The sequence below is a fragment of the Stegastes partitus genome, unplaced genomic scaffold (genome assembly GCF_000690725.1).
Source record: "Stegastes partitus isolate 25-593 unplaced genomic scaffold, Stegastes_partitus-1.0.2 Scaffold953, whole genome shotgun sequence".
NCBI lineage: Eukaryota > Metazoa > Chordata > Actinopteri > Pomacentridae > Stegastes > Stegastes partitus.
The window spans coordinates 278696-298911 of record NW_007578684.1 but is presented as its reverse complement, the minus strand read 5'-3'; the positions used below and the strand labels follow the sequence as shown (position 1 = coordinate 298911).

Genomic DNA, 20216 nt, shown 5'->3' with positions numbered 1-20216 from the left:
AAATGGCCACTTGGCGCTGGCTCCAAAAGAGAGTCCATCCCCACAGACCTCCATGTTAAAATGTCGAACTTTACAGCAGAAAAATACGCATTTAGAGCACGGTACAAAAAACAAACTTTGGTCTCTATAGCTAATTTCCACATTAATGCTCTCAATTTCCAAGGATTAAAGGTAAAAGTAAACGACTACTAGATTAAAAGACGCTAGCATCCAGCTGTAATGGCCATTGCATGCCAGGAAACAAAACTGATGTGGATCAAAAGACCTCACCCTCAATGTGCTTGCTTTTTAAAATGTACCTTTAGATGAGTTCTTAGCCATCTGTTTTAATGAGTGTTTCAGTTTATGCAAATAATCTATGACAAAATCTAACAGAAATCAGTCTTAAAGCTTTGCTGAAGGTGAAAAAGCCACCAATTTTTTCACCTTCAACACTGCAAATCTACAGTTTCCCAAATGGCCACTTGGTGCTGGCTCCAAAAGCGAGTCAATCCTCATTGACCTCCATGTTAAAATGTCCAACTTTACAGCAGAAATAAACATGTTTATTTAACATGTACTAAATCAATTTTGGTCTCTATAGCTACATTCCCAATTAAAGTTTTGGATTTCCAAGCAGTGATGATAAAACTAGAAGACAGTTGGATTAGAAGATTTCCTAGAAAGACTTCCCTATCATTCAGTGAAGCTATAATGGTCATTACGCACCAGGAAACAAAACTGTTAGTGAATCAGAAAGATTCAACGTCTCCGTGCTTGCTTCTTAGAGAATGCCTTCAGATGCATTTTTAGCCATCTGTTTTAATGAGCATTTTCAGTTTGTTCAAATAATTCTTGAAAAAAGTAAACACAATAAAGTAAGGTGACAATTTTGATATATTGAACAGAAAAGGCCGAAATGTTCATGGTGCAACAACACTGCTAAACTGCAGTTCCTTGAATGGCCACTTGAATCTGGCTCTGAAAGTGAGTCACTCCTTATAGACCTCTGTAATTAAATGTCCATCTTTACAGAGGAAATAAACATGTTTAAAACTTGGCACAAATAATAGTTTTGGTCTCTATAGCTAATTTCCACATTCGTCACAACTGCACAGGGAGTGCGTTCTTATATAACTAACCAATTGAAATTGTATTAAGGATTACAGATATGCATTTTTACGGTGGGTGCCATCATAGGACAGTCCATGACCCACCTCAGCCGTAGTCAGGTGTTAGTAGGAGTCAGAAACTGACAGGATTGTGATGTCTAGAGTCTCAAAACGGCTGTTCAGGAAACCTGTAGGTGACGTCATGGAGAGTTCGTCCATCCATACAGTGAATGTCACAGCCTCCAGATGGTCTAAGGGCGTAAGACTGGAGGAGGAGTGTCAAGAATCAAGTTCTTCAGCATTTCAGTCATTTTTTTTTTATCGCCAGTTCAAGACGCTGCGAGGAAAGTCCAGGCCTAAACAACAAACCAGAAGTCTCTACGGAGAAATAAAATCACACTACTATCTAAATTACTCCAGAACAAAAGGTACAACTCTAACCCGTACTACCTATGAATACAACAGCAACAACAGGAGAAACGGGAAATCAAACTCAATAGAACACAAAGAGTAAAAGAGCAGCAATGTGTTGCTTAAATCTAGCAACACTCTTGAATTTATCCCAGCAACAACACAGGAGCATTCAAAGTCCAAACCAAATGGCCTATGAAACACTACTCTTGGTGAAAACAGGTGGCAAAAGATGCCCAAGATTCCTACAAGTGCAGGCCTCGGGGTTTAAATTCCCCCCTAGCTGGATGGTGATTGGCTGCAGGCTCCCTAATCCAGCCAATAGTGGGAGGGAGGAGGCAAGACTACAGCTGAAGCCTGTGGAGCAGCTGCAGGCTGTATGCAAATAATGTGACTCGCTGAATGTAGATTGATTTTAATGTCTCCATCACTATCAATAAGGCCGACCTGCTAATATTTTTGGATGAATTACTATTTTTTACTTCTGTGTTCTGTCCTGTCTAAAGGTTTAGCTGAGGTATTGTTTTAGTGTCAAATGGTGGCAGCACACTTAAACATGTGCTGCTTTATCGTCTATTTTCCTGTAAATGAGATTTTAAATTACAAAATAAACATCATGCTGTACGAACAGAGAACTTAAAACCAGTGATTGAGACCGTAAGGTACTGAGGGAAATGTTTACTGAGGTTGCAAATCAAGTGAGAAGTCGGGTCATTTTCTCGTTGACTTCTATAAAATCAGATTTAATTTTTCAGCCAGAGGAGTCGCCCCCTGATGGCTGTTAGAAAGAATGCAGGTTTAAATCACTTTTTACATCGACTTCACTTTTCAGAACTGGAGGTTACACCCATCTTCTATATACAGCAAACATTAGCATTTATTTGGAGCTCTATTTCTTTCCACAGTGTTCCTCAAATTAATTCAAATGTTGTCAATTAACCTATCAAACGCTTTCAAAGCCATGACATCATCATCTGGGCTTTCCCAAATAGTTTGAAGGCATCTTAGTGTCTGTAAATGTTTGACTTTGAAGAAAGTAATAAAAAAATTCTCTCTCTCATTATTCTGGTGTTTAGCAAAAAGAAGTCGTGTTGGTGATCCTGACTGACCTAAAACAGATAAAGTTTAGTCTGATTTAATGTCAGACAGTGAGAGAAAAAAAGGTTATGTGTCTTTTTATACAGTGCATGGAAACTTGTGGTTTCAGCTGTACGTTGTGTCTTCCTGCTGCTGGAATACAAACAGTGAAAGTGAAACAAAATGATATGAAATGGAAGCAAGTGTGGCAGAAGACAACTTCAGCGTCTGGTAATAAATAACATTTGTCATTTTATTTCTAGACTTGCAAGTTGTGTCCGTCTTATCGATCCCGTACTGCCATTTTGTTGATATTTATATTTTAATTATAGAAGCACTACAAGAAGACACCATGAGTTATTCCAACCTGACATGAGCATGTTTTTAATTTCTGAAAATGAATAAACTGGAGGCATGGGGGAAGCCATTCACAACTCCAGAACCAGGAAAGACTGAAAAACTGCATTTTTTAAATCTGACGTGTGGGCACACCTCCTTGCAAAGCAACTTCACTGGAACTACTTTCTACTGAAGAAACAGTCTCTAACTGGCGAACAAAATGGGCGATTTGACCTTTTAAAGTCAATCGATGCTTCGCAGAGAGCTGGAGGAAGGTGCTGGGGAGTGAGTGCGTCTAGAACGACTGAGACAGGGAGTGTCAGCGACATAATTCAATGAAACCCCAGCGATGGGAGACGCCCACTCGATAAACTACTGACACACAGGAATTGGCCCAACTTTAATTACACTGATTAGCCAACATGTGATCCAGAGCGTTGGTAAAAAGCAGTGGTGTGCAGCGTTGGTGTCGCAGTGCTGAAGACTGCGACCTTTACATACGGCACACATGAAAACACATTTATTTACTCTGTTTGTTTCACCCAGTGCAACAATTTTAACAAGGAAATATGTGGTAGCCAGTAAATTATAGACTTCCTCTGATTGTTTTGTTTTATTTTACTTTGCTTCAAACTTATACATAATCGTTAATGCATTAGTAAAAATAAATATACAGTATTATCTGACACTAAAACTGCCTAAACATTATATCTGTACAAATAGTTAAGACATTATACTAATGCTTTAGAGACCAGTCATTAAGATGGAAGTTCATGCACACTTATTCTGTCCCTATTCTAGTTTGTAAACCAGATTTTTGACAAGAGCTTACAAAAAAAAATCTTCTGTGTCAAAGCGAAAATTGATTTTCACAAAGTAAAACATCTTGTGAATCAGTACTTCTGGATTTAACTACACCATGAAGACAGAAGAACACTCCAAGCAGCTCTATAATTTTTTTTATTGAAAAGCACAAGTCAGGAGATGATACAAGATTATTTCATTGAATATTTGTTGGAGTAAAGTTAAAGTTTAGACACACAAGAAATATGGTCCGTGTGCAAATCTGCCTAGAGCAGGTCGTCCTCAAAAACTGAGTGACCGAGCAAGAAAGAGACGAGTGATGGAGGCCACCAAGACACCTACGACTCCTCTGAAGGAGTTACAAGCTTCTGCGGCCGAGATGAAAGAGACTGTTAATACAACAACTGTCGTCTGTTTTATAGGAAAGTGGCAAAGATAAAGACACTGTTAAGTAAAGCTCATATTAAATCTGGACTAGAGTTCACCAGAAGACATGTGGGAGACTCTGAAGTCACCTGGAAGAAGGTTCCTTGGTCTGTTGACACTAAAATTAAACTTTTTGTCCATCAGACTACATGCTATGTAAGAAACAATAGGTGTCACAGTAGCAGAGCGGCTGTTTCTATAACTAGACAAAGTGCCTCGGGTCAGGTTTTTACTTTCTTCTACATTCATGTGATTATATACCTTGAATTCGTCCCCTAAGCTGGACAATAACGTGTGACCTGTCAAATTTACTTTGGTTCACTTCAGACCTTTTCGACTATCCTAGGCACATCCATGCTGACCGAATTTTTCTGATATACAGCGCCTATGAAAATATTCTTTGGTCTAATAAGACTGAAATTAAGCTTTTTGACCATCAGACTAGATGCTACATTTGGCAGATATCAAACACTGCACATCATCACAAACACACCATCCCCACTGTGAAGCACGGTGGTGGCGGCATCATGATGTGAAGCACGGTGGTGGCAGCATCATGATGTGAAGCATGGTGGTGGCAGCATCATGATGAAGCATGGTGGTGGCAGCATCATCATGTGGTGATGCTTCACGGCAGCAGCCCTGGAAGGCTTGTAAAAGTAGAGGTTGAAATGAATGCAGCAAAGTTGAGAGAAATCCTGATGCAACCTGCAAGAGAACTGGGAGACGATTTGTTTTCCAGATAGACAATGAGTTGAAGTAAACAGCCAAAACTATACAGAAATGATTTGAAGACAACAAGTTGAATATTCTGGAGTCAGAGCCCAGACGTTCAATCCTAATGAGATAATGTGGTTGGACATGAACCAATCAATCATGATTTTCGTGTAATTTGAAGGAGGTTAAAGGTTAAATTTGCAATTTCTAAATGCTTTTATAAATTCTATTATAAACATATAAATATTGACCAGGATATAGAGTTGTAAAGCAACATTTCTCTGACAACATGTGTCTCCTCCTTGTTTACTAGAGTGAATGCAAGGTCAGAGGTTTGATCCTTTAAGTCGCACACACATGAACTCACAAGTGAAGCCTGCAGGAGGCCTTTTGCACTTAATTGCACTTTTCTTTGTTGGATATCAAAGCAAAATAAAGTATTAAAAAAATAAAATAAAATCCTGCTTCGACACCGGTCTGTGCAAACTTGCAGGATTTGACGGTATAATTATGAGTGTTGCAGATAAACAGGAGGATGCATCATCGCTCCGGCCTGCAGCGGCTTTAACACAGGTGTGGACCGAGTTAGACGGTGATCTGTGCTTGTGGCCAGACGAGACGAGACCTTTAAGTACAGACCTTTGGGATTGCGCGGTCACGTGACTCGCTATCTCCAACCTGCCTTCTCCCGGCCGGCGGCGCGCTCCCACCATTGAGAAAATAAAAAAAAAAAAAAAAAAAAAAGGGAAGGTAAACATTTTTGCGCAGCGGGCTCCGTCCTCCTCCTCCTGCACCCGCTTTACGCGCACGGACACCCCGCAGATCCGGACAGACCCGCGGCGGAAAAAACCCCGGCGACAGGCGCGGAGAGCCGCCGGGCAGCAGTGACAGGCGGCGGGCGGCTCTGCTGGGCCTGATCTCCGGCAGGAACACGGATCTCCAGCCGCCGGACTCAGCTGCGACACTGTGTTGTGTACATTTGTGTTGTTCTTTTTTTTTTGGTGCGACATTATTTCCGGATTGCAAGCGATTCGTGGCGATAATAGAGCAACGTGGCGGTGGGATTTAGCGAAGATTACAGTCAGTAAAGTGCTGCACAAGACTGCCTCCTAATCCCTGTGTGAAAGGGATGGGCAGTGCACCGGCTGGAGCTGAGTTTCTGCAGAAAGCTGGGTGGGGAACGGAGGGATCTCTTCCTCTTCACTCCACACATGCACATTATGGTCAGAGGGAGGAGGCTGACACTGTGCTGGATGTCCAACACACTGTCACACTCTTATCACCAGCTTGTGTCCATGAATGAGGTAGTTGGATTCCTCCTCCCTCCTCCACTGCTCTGCTGTCTCATGTGTTTTGTATGTTCTGTTTGTTTGGGTTTTTTTCTGCAGGATGGCAGAGGCTCCCAGGTCATGTGACTGTTTCGTGTCCTTGCCCCCCGGGTCCCACCACGACCATGTGATTTTTGGGAAGAACTCGGACCGACCCCGGGACGAGGTGCAGGAGGTGGCCCACTACCCGGCCGAGTCTCACCCTCCAGGCTCCATGCTGGAGGTAAAGCAGTCGCTTCAGGCTCTGCAGAAAGTCAAAACCCAAATAGTCCTGCAGTTTGTGTACAAACATTCTTTCTTATTAATGGTTCATCTGAAGTAGCTCCTGTTTGGCCTCTTAGCTTAAATTTGTCACAGAGCTTCACATAAATGTCGTTAAATGTTGCACAGAGAGGCCGTAACCTCTTCCACAAGTTCACAGAAGGCCTTAAAAACTCCTAACTCGCAGTACATTTAGTCTGTAAGACGCTGCTAGAAAGGACAGTTACTTATGGCTAACATGACATGTGACATGTTGAAGCATCTGCAGCTCTTTTGAATGCATTTAAATGAATGCTGTTGTCATAAACATGGGCTCTGGTGCCCTGCAGAAAATACAAAATCTAAAAGTCTCTATGTGAGGCTGCAGTTGGACTCTGTGTCGACACATTCTTTCCTGTTAATCGTTAACCAGAAGTCACTGCAACTTCTGGTTTTCTTCTCAGTTGGGTAAATGTGTCGCTGAGCTTCATATTAACGCAGTTTGACGTCCAGATTTCATGTAAATGTTTGTTTGTGAGACAGAATCTGTGCACAGAAAGGCCTCAACCTCTTCCACTCCACCACAAGTTTGCAAAAATGCCTCAAAACATTCCTAATTTGACAGTAAATTGAAGTTATAACTAAATAAGATATCTGGTGAGGTGTCTGCATCTCAAACTGTGTTAAAAATACAAATAAATTGAGGTTATTTTCATAAACACAGGCTCTGGTGCCCTGCAGAAAATGAGAATTTAAATATTCCTGTCTGAGGCTGCAGTGAGATGCTGTTAACAATTAACCAGAAGCTCCTGTTTTTCTTCTCATTTGTGCAAAATGTGTCGCTGAGCTTCACGTTAATGCAGCTTGACGTCCAGATTTCACATAAATGTTTGTTTGTGAGACAGAATCTGTGCACAGAAAGGCCTCAACCTCTTCCACTCCATCACAAGTGTGCAAAATGCCTCGAAACACTCCTAATTTGACAGTAAATTTAATCTATAACTAAATAAGACGCTGCCAGAGAGGACAGTTTCCTATTAAAGCATGTTTTTTCTGTGACAGTAACCACCTGTGGCTTTATCTGCACGTGCAAAAGACTCACTGGCTTTGCAAACAAAATACTAACTGCTTCAGATTTGATGGAGATATCCTGATATGTGACAAATCTGTCTTTTTTCATGATGTAATGTGTATGAAAATTGGAGGTTACGCCCAAAAAACATGGTTTGATCGTAGTTTCTCATCGTGCTAATATCCTAAAATTTGCTTCTTGGCACTCGCATCATAATATACTGTTTTTTAAAGGGTACATTTTGGTATCAGCAGCTCAAACTGTGTTTAAAATACAAATAAATGGAGGTTATTTTCCTAAACACAGGCTGTGGTGCCCTGCAGAAAATGAGAATTTAAATATTCCTGTATGAGGCAGCAGCAGTTAGATGCTGTTTTTCTTCTCGATTGTGTAAAAATGCGTCGCTGAGCTTCACATTAACGCAGTTTGACGTCCAGATTTCACGTAAATGTTTGTTTGTGAGACAGAATCTGTATTTTCCATCCTGCACAGAAAGGCCTCAACCTCTTCCACATGCTTAAAAACTCCTCATGTGACACTAAATTTAATATATGACAATGTAAGATCTTGCCAGAGAGGAAAGTTTTTTATTCATAGCGTAATATATCAGTTCATATTACCCTCCTGTTGGGTTGTCTGTACATGCAAGAGACACTGCTGGGTTAAAATGAAGCACCAGTTTGGTGGAGATATCGTGATATTTGACAAATCTACAGTGTTTATGTAATATTGTGCATGAAAATTGAAGATTATGACCATAAAACATGGTAGTTTCTACTTGTGCTAACATCCCAAAGTGAGATCTATCATTTGCTTTTTCACACTCAGTCATAATATTCAGTTTTTGAGGTGGTTCATTTAGGCGTCTGTGTTGCAAACTAGGTTTAAAATACACGCAGTTAGCATTTTTTTTTCTTGTTAATGAGGTTTGTCATCCAGGTTTCATATTAATGTTGTTTTTTTTGCATCAGAATCTGACATCAAACTGCGTTTTCCATCCTGCACAGGGAGACCTTAAACTCTTCCACTGCACCAGAAGTTTGCAGGATGTGTAAAAATAATCAATTTGACAATAAATTAAATAAATTACTAAATGAGATGTTGCCAAAAAAGATAGTTTCAGTTTCAGTTCTGATTAACCACCTGCAGCTTTATCTGTATACGCAGGAGAAACACGGCAGTAGCTGTAAACAAAACGCCGATAACGGCTGCTTCAGATTTATAACAATTCTGCAGTGTTTTGTTTTTGTTTTTTTCCCATGAGATGGTGTGCATGAAAACTGGAAATTATGACCTCATGTTTGTGGAGAGATATCAAGACCAAACATGGCTTCACAGTAGTTGTTGCTCGTGTAAAATCCTGTATTTGCTTTTTGACACTCAGTCATTATATCCAGTTTTTGACATGATAAATTTAGGCATCTGCCGCACAAACTGTGTTTAAAATACGTTTAAATGGATGATGCTTCCTTAAACACAGAGTCTACCGTCTTCTGGTAATTCCACGTGTGGCTAAGTTTATCAAAGCGATGAAGGCAGACGAGGAAGACACAAACTTGTAGCAGAGTTTAAGAGGTTAAGAGGAGGTAACGAGTTGAGCTAATGTGTACAGATCCTTAAACAATGTCTGATTCAAATCCTCATTCAGGACATTTGTGCATTTTTTGCAGACGTGCTAAATGTTTTTAAAATGATAATTGTTGGCTTTCTTGCAGAGTTTAGTATTTAGATTGATGCCCCTCTCATATCTGTCTGTTAAATATGAGGCTACAACCAGGAGACAGTTAGCTTAGCATAGCCTAGCCTAGCCTAGCCTAGCCTAGCCTGTTCCTGTCATATTTTATGTTTATTTAATCTAGACTAAAGCGGAAAGAGTTGTTGAGGTTACATGCAGAATTATTTATTGTTGCACTGTCTGACTGTCATACAGCAGACTTCAAACTTTTACCCTCTGAGCAGTTTCTGGATGTTTTCTGCTCATTTTCGCTCACTGTTGGTTCATTTTTCACTGCGATATGAAGTCCTGCACCTCTGTGGAAACAGAATTTGTTCTATGGCACTTATCTAGATTGTTTTCTCCTGACTAGATCCTTGCTTGTGTTGTATCTGCTCTCAGATTTACGTTGCTTTTGATAAAAGCGTCTGCTACATGAAATTATAGAATTATAGAACAACCAGGACTAGAAGGAGAGAGAACTCAGAGATGTCTTTTGTACAGGAGAAACTATAAAAAACAGAAAGAACTGTGGGAGTTTCATTAATACAACCAGGTCTAAGCTTGAAATCAGAATATTTCATCAAAATCACTTCATTCTACGTGTCTTATTTAAAAATGTGCCAAAAATACCTCATTTGATCAGATCAGTATCTGTTGACATGTGAAGGAAAGACAGCTAGAAGTCAACCGAAAACAAAACATGGAGAATATTTTGAAGTTTAAGAGGTGTAAGTTTAATGAAATCAACAAAATAAAATGCAAATTGCATGTAGAAATCTCATTTATGTTGGGGTTTAGAAAGAAGAACATGAAAAACAGGTGGCTAGTTTATTATTCCTCTTCATAATTCTTTCAAAAAACAACTAAGAATTGAGAAAGAAAACAAAATCACCTTTTGAACAAGTCAAAGTTTTTTCCTTTTAATCGATCATCCACTACAGTATATGGAGATGCTGCTATCCAGTTATTTATTTACCGATATTTCATTCAAGCAACAACAAAAAAACTTCTTCTTGGCACAACTTAGAAGCCATCAGCTATTAGTCACATGAGACAAACTGTGATTCTTTTCAGCTGAACTGCAGGCAGTGTTTATGCAGAGACAAGATAAGTACGGAAACAAATCAGAAACCCAAGTAGTAGAATATCTATGGGATGGAGAGCCTCAGTTTTGTCAGTTTTGGTAACAATTGTGGGCAAAATGTTGTTTTCAGTTGTGTAAAATAATTAATCAAAGAAATTCAACTTTTGTTTTCTCTTGTTATATAACTTATAACGTTCTAACTGAGTCATCCTGCACAGGAGACGTCTCTGAGTCCTCTCTCCTTCTATTCATGGCTGTTCTGTTTCCGTAGAGCTTTATGTTGCAGTGGAACATGAGTGAAAATGTGACCGGAGCTGCTTGGAGTTTAGAGGTTTAATGTGCGCTGAGTATCTTCAGCATCACTTCCTCCTTCAGTTTGTCTGTTTATTTGTTTGTTTTATCGTGTTTAAAGTCACACATTGACACAGACTTGAGCCAGTATTCTCCACCACCTCTGATGAATCTGTGATGAGGTGCTCATGCTGTGGTCAGTGCACTTTAACTCCAGTGTGACCTGTGGGTGTGTGCAGTGCACCTACATCCAGATCCCTCAGGTGGAGCAGACCCACGCTGTCGTCCTCAGCAAACCTGCCTGGATGTGGGGGGCCGAGATGGGCGCCAACGACCAGGGAGTCTGCATCGGGAACGAGGCCGTCTGGACCCGAGAGCCGGTGGCTCCTGGAGAGGCTCTGCTGGGGATGGACCTGGTCAGGTGAGCCCATATCACTCATCAGAAAAAAAAAAAGGGCTCAGCAGTGAAGGGACATGAGTGCGGCTGCTGATTAAACACAGTTTGCAGTGGAAGTATTAACTTAATCCTCTTTGATCGGGAGGGTGTGTAGATCGTGACGAGCGTGTTGTGACAGGCAGCTCGTATCTGAAAACACTGACGCAGCCAAGTGGCTCTGAGCGGCATTTCCTCTGAGCGGCAGCCGATCAGGCATCAGATAACGGCCGGGTTTTGTCCGTCAGACTGGGGCTGGAGCGTGGAGACAGTGCCTGGGCGGCGCTGCAGGTCATCACCGGCCTCCTGGAGCAGCACGGTCAGGGCGGGCAGTGCAGGGAGACCCCCGAGCCCTTCAGCTACCACAACACCTTCCTGCTGGTGGACCGAGCCGAGGCCTGGGTGCTGGAAACCGCCGGGAGGCTGTGGGTGGCGCAGAAAGTCTCAGGTGAGGCAGGTTCGGAGGTGCATGGGGAGGTTTGTGGTTGTTGACGGAGAAGCTGACAGACTGGAGGGAATGAAATAAATTGCAGAAAAATATGTAACTTAATGTCAACGGATGGTTAGTTAGCGAGCAGGGAATGCAACGGTATTCATAAGTTCTGCTAATGATTTACAGGAAGCATGCTTTAACCCTGTGAAGTACATGTGAACCGGTGGCCGACTTGCTGCGTGGCAACGGTGCGAACCACCGATCCACCTTGCAGCCCCTTTATCGGTATTTATTTTACAAAAAATTAGAAAAAACCTGCAACGTTTTCATAATTTCTCACACTTATGTTGCTAATACTGCATTAAAAAACAGCAACGCTACATGTTATACATATTTCATGACTTACATTTTTAATTGGCTTCCATTCAGGTCATTCCGAGTCAACCCAGCGAAGGTGGCTGCTTGGCCGTCTCATGATTGGTTGAAACTTTGCAGGAATGATCTTTGACATCTGAAACTGACATCTGCCCATTTTTTAGCTGAAGAGTTTTTACCCAGTGGAACAGATACGTCTGAAAGTGGCATCTTGTTCAATTTCCAGCTTGCAAGAGGTTTATTGAACATTTCCATTGGGTGAAAAATTCTGAAAATGTTGGAATTTCAGCAAAAAAATAGGCAGATGTCAAGTTTAGATGAACATTCCTAGAAAGTTTTAGAGGTGGTCAAACAGCTGACCTTCCCTAATCTCGCTGGAATGACCCACACTTGTCTCCGCTCTGTAAAAACACAGCCTGCAGTTCAACCCAAAAGTCACTGAATGTTTGTCACGTGAATGTCGGTCACAGCTCAGTCACTCATGACTTCTTGGTTGCACCTTAGAACGCAGAATTTTAGTGTTTTTTTTCCAGAATCTGGTTCATGTAAACAGCTTGTTTTTGGCATTTAAAAAAAATAAAACATGTAGAAATAAAACAGTTTTCAGCTCAGATTTGGTTCATTTGTCTGACAAAACTAAAAGTCGAAGCAAATAGTTGAAAATCTGATGACTTTTCTGCTTTTGCAGCTTCTTTTGCTGATAAATTTTTCCTTTCGAACCCACTGGCAGGTTTTGGGTTTCAGACGGTTAAATCTAATATTCAGATCTTTATCAGATAACGTTTGTGATCAACCGTAGAGCAAATGGAATGAAGGTCAGTCGTGATTTAGCAGGAAATGGTGCTGAAGTGTGGAAACGTCTCCCCTAAACCGCTTCACACAACCTGACACTGTTTGCTGAAGCGATTTCTTGCAGCTCAGACTCGTGTTGTTAAGTCAGATCTGGTAAGATTTCTGTTGCTCATTCAGACGTGAAGGTTCAGATGCGGTCAGATTAACAGGAAGGGTTCCATGTCTGGGAGACTGTTGAGAGGAAAAGGTCTGCAGGTTTCATCCTCTGAGGACCATGAACGCCTCCTCACACCTCTGTCTGCGTCGTCCTTAAAGCTGCCAGTAAACCAAACTGAAGCTCTGCTGCCTAATCTGCCTAAACCACACATGAGGTTTGACAATCCATATGAAATATTTAAATACTTACTGCCTCTCTAATGTGGAAACTAAATTACACGTTGCATAAAACCCATTTAGATCTCAGTTCGTTTTCACCGTGAGACCACAGCTTATACAGACGGTTTGTATAATTCAGTGTTTTTTCAGATAAACCTCACAAGCTGCAAAACATGTTTCACACTAACGGCACAGTTTCCAGCTGAAGGTTCCTAACAGCGGTTTCCTGCTCTCAGATCCGGTGAAGAACATCTCCAACCAGCTGACCATCGGCACCGAGATCTCGGCCGAACACCCGGAGCTGCGCAGCGTCGCCCAGGCCAACGGATGGTGGGACGGCGAAGGACAGTTTGACTTCTCTCAGGTGTTCAGTCCTGAAAACCCTCCGGCCCGCATGGAGCTGGCCAAGCAGCGCTACAAGGGAGGAACCGAGCTGCTGCGGCAGCACGACGGTGCGTTCTGGAGGTTTTCCTTAAACTCTCTACTGCACACGTTGTTTCAGCATCATGGGAAAAACATCAGCAACTTTTATGACTCATAAGAATCCTAAATGAGCTTTTTTTTCAGATTCAAGAGAGTGCATTTAAATGCAAACTGACTGTTCTGAAGGCTGTGCAATAACAATATGATATGATTAAAAGAACAATTCAGAACAGCAATAGAAAATATGAAAAAAAAGTGTTCTTTGATTTACAAAGAATATTTTTTGAAGGCAGGTTGTTGATATTTGACAACATTGTGAGACCTCAGAAACGGTGTAGTCACAGTTCTAAACAAAATCAAGAGGTTTTCAACCCTCCAAGCATTTCTTGTGAGTTTATTTTTATTTTTTATTTTACACAGATCTTTAAGAACAGACCTCTGATTCAAACCCTGGTTCAGGCCATTTATGCAAATTCTGCAGCTGTGTAGACGTGTTTTTGAAAATATGCTTATTGGCTTTATTGCAGAGAGTTGAACACGAAGATTGATGCCGCTCTCAGATCTCTCAAAGCTTAGCTTAGCTTAGCTTAGTCTGTAAACAGTGTCTCCTCTGGGTGGCGTTTCAGGCTCGGTGACAGCGGAGGTGATGATGTCCATCCTGAGGGATAAAGCCAGCGGCATCTGCATGGACTCCGGAGGTTTCTGCACCACCGGCAGCATGGTGTCGGTGCTGCCCGCCGACACCAGCCTGCCCTGCATCCACTTCTTCACTGCCACCCCGGACCCCTCCAGGTCAGTCGGTTAACGCCGTAGTCACCTGTTTATACCGTGTTACACTCACAGACGGGTTCAGAAGAGCCTCGCAAAATCACTTTTTTCAGTTTTATGGGAAAGAAATTCAAAGTGCTGGTTAACCTCTGGACTAATAGCGCTCTGCTGGCCTTTATCTGCTCCTGTTTCATTTTTACTCACATTTTTCACTGCAGTATAAAATCCTGCACCTCTATGGAAACAGAACAACCATGACTAGAAGGAGAGAGAACTGAAAAATGTCATTTCTGCAGCGTGAGACAGTTATAAGTTGTAGAAATAAGACAAATTACATATAAAACTTTTTTTTAAATGCCCACAGGTGTTACCAGTACTGGGGAAAAACTGTCATAATGTGCTGTGACTCCACACACAGTCAACATTTACTACTTTTACTACATTTTTAATTTCCTTCGAGCTTGTCTCCTCTGTGGAAACACAACCTGCAGCTCAATCAAAATTTCGTCTTGTGGCTGTCGGTCCGGCTGAGTCGGTCCTGTGCCGAGGAATGCAGAATTCAGTTTTTTACAGGATGTTGTTTTAGCAAACTGTTGAGTTTTTCTGCATTTTTTAAGGGATTTTGATTGAATATCACAAGTTTAAGCTTAGATTTGGTTACGTTTCCTGAGACGAGTAGTTCAAAGACTGTCAGATTCTTTGTTTTTTCAGATTGTGGCTGATAAATGGTGTCATTTTGTGTTTTTTGTTGTTTTGTGGTTTTTTTAAACATGGCATGCCTTTCAAACCAGCCCCAGGTTTGGAGCTTCAGAGGGTTAAACGTAGCATCTCACTCATGTGGCAAATCAATAATTTAACTCAACTAACTGATCAAATTTTAAAAATAACAGCTCAGACATTTTTATTATGCATCTGTGTGAGAATGCTGCGATTAATACATGATGATGCAGCTGTTTTCCATTTATTTCCTGGAAAACAAAGAATTACTTTCATGTGTTACAAACATTACAAAATGCATGTAAATCCCATTTATTTGTATTTTTTGGCCAATTCTAACTTCAGGACCTTGGTGGTGGATGGATGTAGGATATTATTGCAAAAGTCTTACATGCTGGATGCATCTCTGGTGATTTGGTGGCTTCTTTCTGGGAAAAATCTCTTTGTAGCATCAGAAGCAGAAGCAGTTAGCATTAGCAGCAATAGCTACGTTGATTAGAGTCACAAAAAATACCAATAAAAATTGCTTAAAGGTGGAAAACGAACAGAATATTACAAGTTTAGTAGCGACAGGTTAAAGGTTAACATTCTTTCTCTTCACATCTTTACTTTTCTCGCATTCTGTCTCCTCTTTGGGATTTTCTGAGTCTGCGTTTCTTTTCTCTTTCTCCGTTTTTTCCTCCATCCCGCCCCGCTAGGTCTATATTCAAGCCTTTTATCTTCTCGGACTGTTCCACCCCAGTGCTGAGGGTGGTCTCCCCGCAGTTCGGCCCGGACGACCCGGTCAGGAAGCAGCCTCGCTTCCAGAGCCAGGTGGACCGCAGACACGACCTGTACAAGGCCCACCAGGTGGCGCTCAGCAACATGGACTCCAACCCGGTGGGTGGTCGACGGAACCAGGCAGGGCTGGAGGGTTTTATTCTGCAGAGCTGATCCGGTTGCTGATAAATTACAGTTGGCGGAGCACCGACACTCCCAGCGAAGAGCAAAAACACAACAGAAGCTCTCAGCGTCAGCGCAGACTAAACAAAAACACTGTACAAGTGCACGCTGAAAGCCAAAGAGCAGGGTTTCAATCTGAGCAACCAGAGCTCTGCAACAACACTCGTTTCCATTTAGGCCCTTTGAGCTGATGTCCCGTCTGAGATCATGTGTGGGTTTAAGGTCAGCTGGAAGTCACAGGAAGGAGGGTGTCCTGTTTAGACTGAAACCTGCCTCAGAATGTACAGACAAGATGTTTTTGTGCATCAGATGACAGCTGACCCCATCTCACATCAGTTATAGCTCGACCTTGTCTGATTGGCCAGAGGTTTTTATAGCACAAAGTGTAGAAAGTTATAAGGATGCTTCTGAAATTTCACTTTGATATATCAAATACTTTATGAGATTTCTTGTTTTATTTTAGCAGGGATTTTTTGCACATTGAAATATTGTTTACTGTTTGAACAACAGTATCTGATGATGCATCTTGTGCATCAGTGTGATCGGTGGACCATGAAATCGGGCGCTGACAGACGCTCCGTGTTGCCTGGATGCAAACTGTGATTAAATGTGTTCATTTTTTAAACGCTTTAACGCGTTATTTTTGTTGTGATTAAATAATCGTAATTAAAACTTTAAAGGATATTAGGGGTGGGACTTTAACGCGTTATTTTCACGTTAACGCGTTAAGTCCCACCTCTATAAAAAATACATGACAGCTCTACAGGATCTAGAAATGTCACTACTTATATTTTCTATTAGTTTCTGTACTCGTCTCCTCTCTGCTCTGTGAATACACCGCCTGCAGTTCAGCCTACAAGTCTCAGATTTTTTGGTTGAGAAGCACAAAATTCCTTCATTTTTTTTATACAGATTTCGAGTAAACAGTTTACTTTTGTTAAATTTTTTTTTAAAGCTGAGACATGATAAAATGTGGTGATTTTAAAGTTCTATTTGATTAGGATCCCGAACAAACAGCACGTCACACATCAGTAGTATAGTGACTCCAAAATCTGACAATTCTCTCAGTTTGTGGCTGATAAACGCTGTCAGTTTGGCAATTTTTTGATAGCATTTCTTTCAAACGGCTGACAGGTTTTTGACATTGTATCACCATAAAGTCAGATATCTCTGCTGCTCCAGAAAGCTCAAACAAACCGAGTCGTGTCAGGCGTTGCTGTTTCTCTAACGTCTCCGTGTTTCCCCCTCAGGATGAAGGTTTAGCCGTCTACAACATCCTGAGGGATCTGGAGTCGCAGTGTCTGAGCGAGATCTCCGCCATGCTCCGAGGAGAGATACCCGGAGACGAGCTGGGCGACTTGTTTTTCGACTGCGTGGACACAGAGATCAAGTTCTACCAGTGAGGAGGTGGGAGGCTTCGGCAGACGTCTGGTGTTGCATCATGAATGAATCCAGGTTTTCTTTTTTGTGCAGGGAAAATTTTAAGAGCAATTTATAATCCCCAATAGATAATTACAGTCTCATAGCAATAAATCTGCTCCATTTGCACTGATGGTTATAATATATATAAGCTCTTCCACTTCACAATTTCCCTTGAATACACCTAATTTGATAATAAATTAAAATCGCTGGAAGTCCTGTAGTATATTAAAATAATGAGATCTTGCCAAAAAGGAACATTTCATATGCAAAACATAATATTTAAGTTTGTGTTTCTGTTTTCTTTTATGTATCAAACTTTTATGCTTCAACTGTGATGGCAAGAACAGAATTCCAAGCAGCTTTTAGGCTTTTTTCTCTTGTTTCGTTCACATTTTTTAATCACTGTGGGCTCATTTTTCACTGCAGTATAAAGTCCTGCACGTCTATGGACACAGAACGGCCGTGACTGGACAGAAACAGAACTCAGAAGTGTCAGTGAAGTTATAATGCCATAAATCATAGGAAAGGAGAAGTGAAATTTGATTTTTTTTTTTTTTTTGGGAGTATTTATTTTTACAAACAACGAAAAACATGGACTGAACATGTACAACATTTATCCAAGTCCAGTACTTGAAAACATGGTTACTACACAAACTGTAGGTATTTCATTATTCGCATTTTTCTGTATGTGTCTCGGCTCTGCTCAGAGTAAACACTGCCTGCAGTTCAGCGAAAAAAGTCTGAATTTTCCTCATGTGACTGTTGGTTGCAGCTGAGTTACAGTTGACTTCTTGATTGTGCCAAGGAGCGCTGAATGTTCTGTTTTTTACAGAATCTGGGTATCACAGATGACAAATTCTTACAGATTAAGACAGACATTTAGATTAAAGTAATTTTCATAATATGCCACAGTTTGAAGCTCAGGTTTGTTAGGTTTCTGTCTGTTTTTACAGTTTCTGGGTCTGATAAATGGTGTAATTCTGGTGATTTTATTTCACAGCTAATTACTTCTTGGTTGAAATGTGAAGTGCAGAAAGTTTTATTTTTCTTAAGGAATTTGGTTATTTTTGACCAATTTTAAAAAAATAAATCATGTAGAATGAAGTGATTTAGATGAAATATCAGGATTTTAAGCTTAGATTTGCTGAATTTCCCCAACAAAACCGAAAGCCGAACATGATTAGGACTGTTGGAAAGTTGTCCACAATTCTCTCTGTTGGTTTTTCACAAATAACATCCTTTTCAAACCTACCTGCAGGTTTTAGTTTTCGGAGAGCCAAATTGACTTAAACTGTCCCCACCATGAATTGTGCATCAGTGGAAGCTGATTGTACACATAAGCCATGATGATAATTTGTCAAAACTGTAGTTTACATGCTGCATTTATGCTTTGACAGCGTCTCCGAACGGTAAAGCTCATAAAACGCTCTCATTAGAGTCTCTCTACCGTTAGAAATAAAGATCAAAAAGTCAAATCAATTAGGAGAGCTTGAGGGCTATGATTCCTCCTGTATGTGCTGCTGCAGAGTTTAGTAAGCCTCTAACCTGTGCTGTCCTCGGTTGCAGCGCCCTCCAGTGGACACCCCCAGCGCTCACAGGGAAGCAGCAGAAGGCCCCGGGACTGTTAAACTCTTCCTCGTCTGACCGGCCTCCACCTCACATCTCTGACCCCCCGTTTCCATCCCTAACACAGACTAAATGTCTCAGTGCACATGTGATCGGAGCATATTTAACCATCTGTATCACCCAGGGAGCAGCGACCTCGTTAGTGAGTTTAATGACGTAGACTACACAGGCGCCACGTAGAGCTGTGTGACGTTTGCACAAATGCTATGAGTTCTGGCGATTTGTTTAACATTTTGTTTGTTTGTTGTCGCAAAGGAATGGGTTGTCATTTTGTCTGATGGCTACCTGTAGGAGAGTTCTAATAAAGAATGTGCATAGCCCGTCCCCAGTGTGATTCCTGCTCTTTTGGTTGCACATTCACAGCAGTGGAAAATACTTGAGTATTTCCATTTCATTCTACTTTATAATTCTGCTCCACTGCATTTCAGAGGGAAACGTTTCTGTACTTTCATGCTCCGCTACGTTTATCTGATCGATGTCACACAAATGCAACACATTTTTAAGATACCCCTTTATTAACCCCACACTGGGGAAATTAGCAAAGATTAAACCAGTGATTTTTAACTTTTTTGTGCTTTTTAGAGATGTTCAAAGCTCCAACAAACGGTTATTTTCTTCTTTGACCTTCTCACATGGTTTCAATAAAACGATCTGAAATCTAAGCAAAAATCAAAGAGTTGAGAAAAACTGTTATCAGATTTCTTCTTTCCTTTCAAAAATAATCATGTTTGGATGCCTTAGGTTTGTCTTCTGTTTCTGAATATAAAACTGGATATACAGTAGTTCAAACCTGCAGCAGCCGATGCTTAACTGTTAATAATGGCAGCACATACAATCATATATCAGTTAGAGGGACCAAACCAGGACTTTTACTGCATTTTCAAGATGTTAATGGTGGTGAAACTTCCTGGGGAAGGATGTCAAGACTGCATTATAAACATCTGATAGGTGAAGTGATGACCCCTAACCTCTATAGCTACTGAGATTTCTCCCCAGAAAGTTTCAACAACATCATCATTGAGTCACTCCTCACATGGCAGGTCATTATGGGCCATTAGCCAAGTTAGTTCCAAGGTCAATAGAAGTTAAAAAAAAATAACAACAAAAAAACAAAACAGGAGGCTTTTGTTCTAATAAATAGATAAATAATTTAACATCTGTCCCATCCTGGTGTTCATCGCCATCATCCCTTTGTCTTGTTTAGAGAAGAAAATGCTTCATTTTAAGGGCCATACTGTGTTATTGTGCAGCTACACTGTGTGACAAAAGCGTGGCAACAATAATAATAATAACAATTTTATTTATGTGGCACT

General features: G+C 41.0%; 1 protein-coding gene across 1 annotated transcript; it reads left to right on the top strand.

Moving 5' to 3' along the window:
- Positions 1-5930: 5930 nt before the first annotated feature.
- scrn2 (secernin 2) lies at positions 5931-19227 on the top strand. Its single transcript, XM_008294312.1, has 9 exons — positions 5931-6038; positions 6254-6416; positions 10837-11018; positions 11279-11478; positions 13242-13457; positions 14055-14220; positions 15612-15792; positions 17106-17262; positions 18844-19227. Exons 1-8 carry the CDS (start codon positions 5995-5997, stop codon positions 17256-17258), a joined length of 1305 nt encoding a protein of 434 aa, XP_008292534.1. The 5' UTR covers positions 5931-5994; the 3' UTR covers positions 17259-17262; positions 18844-19227.
- Positions 19228-20216: the final 989 nt, after the last annotated feature.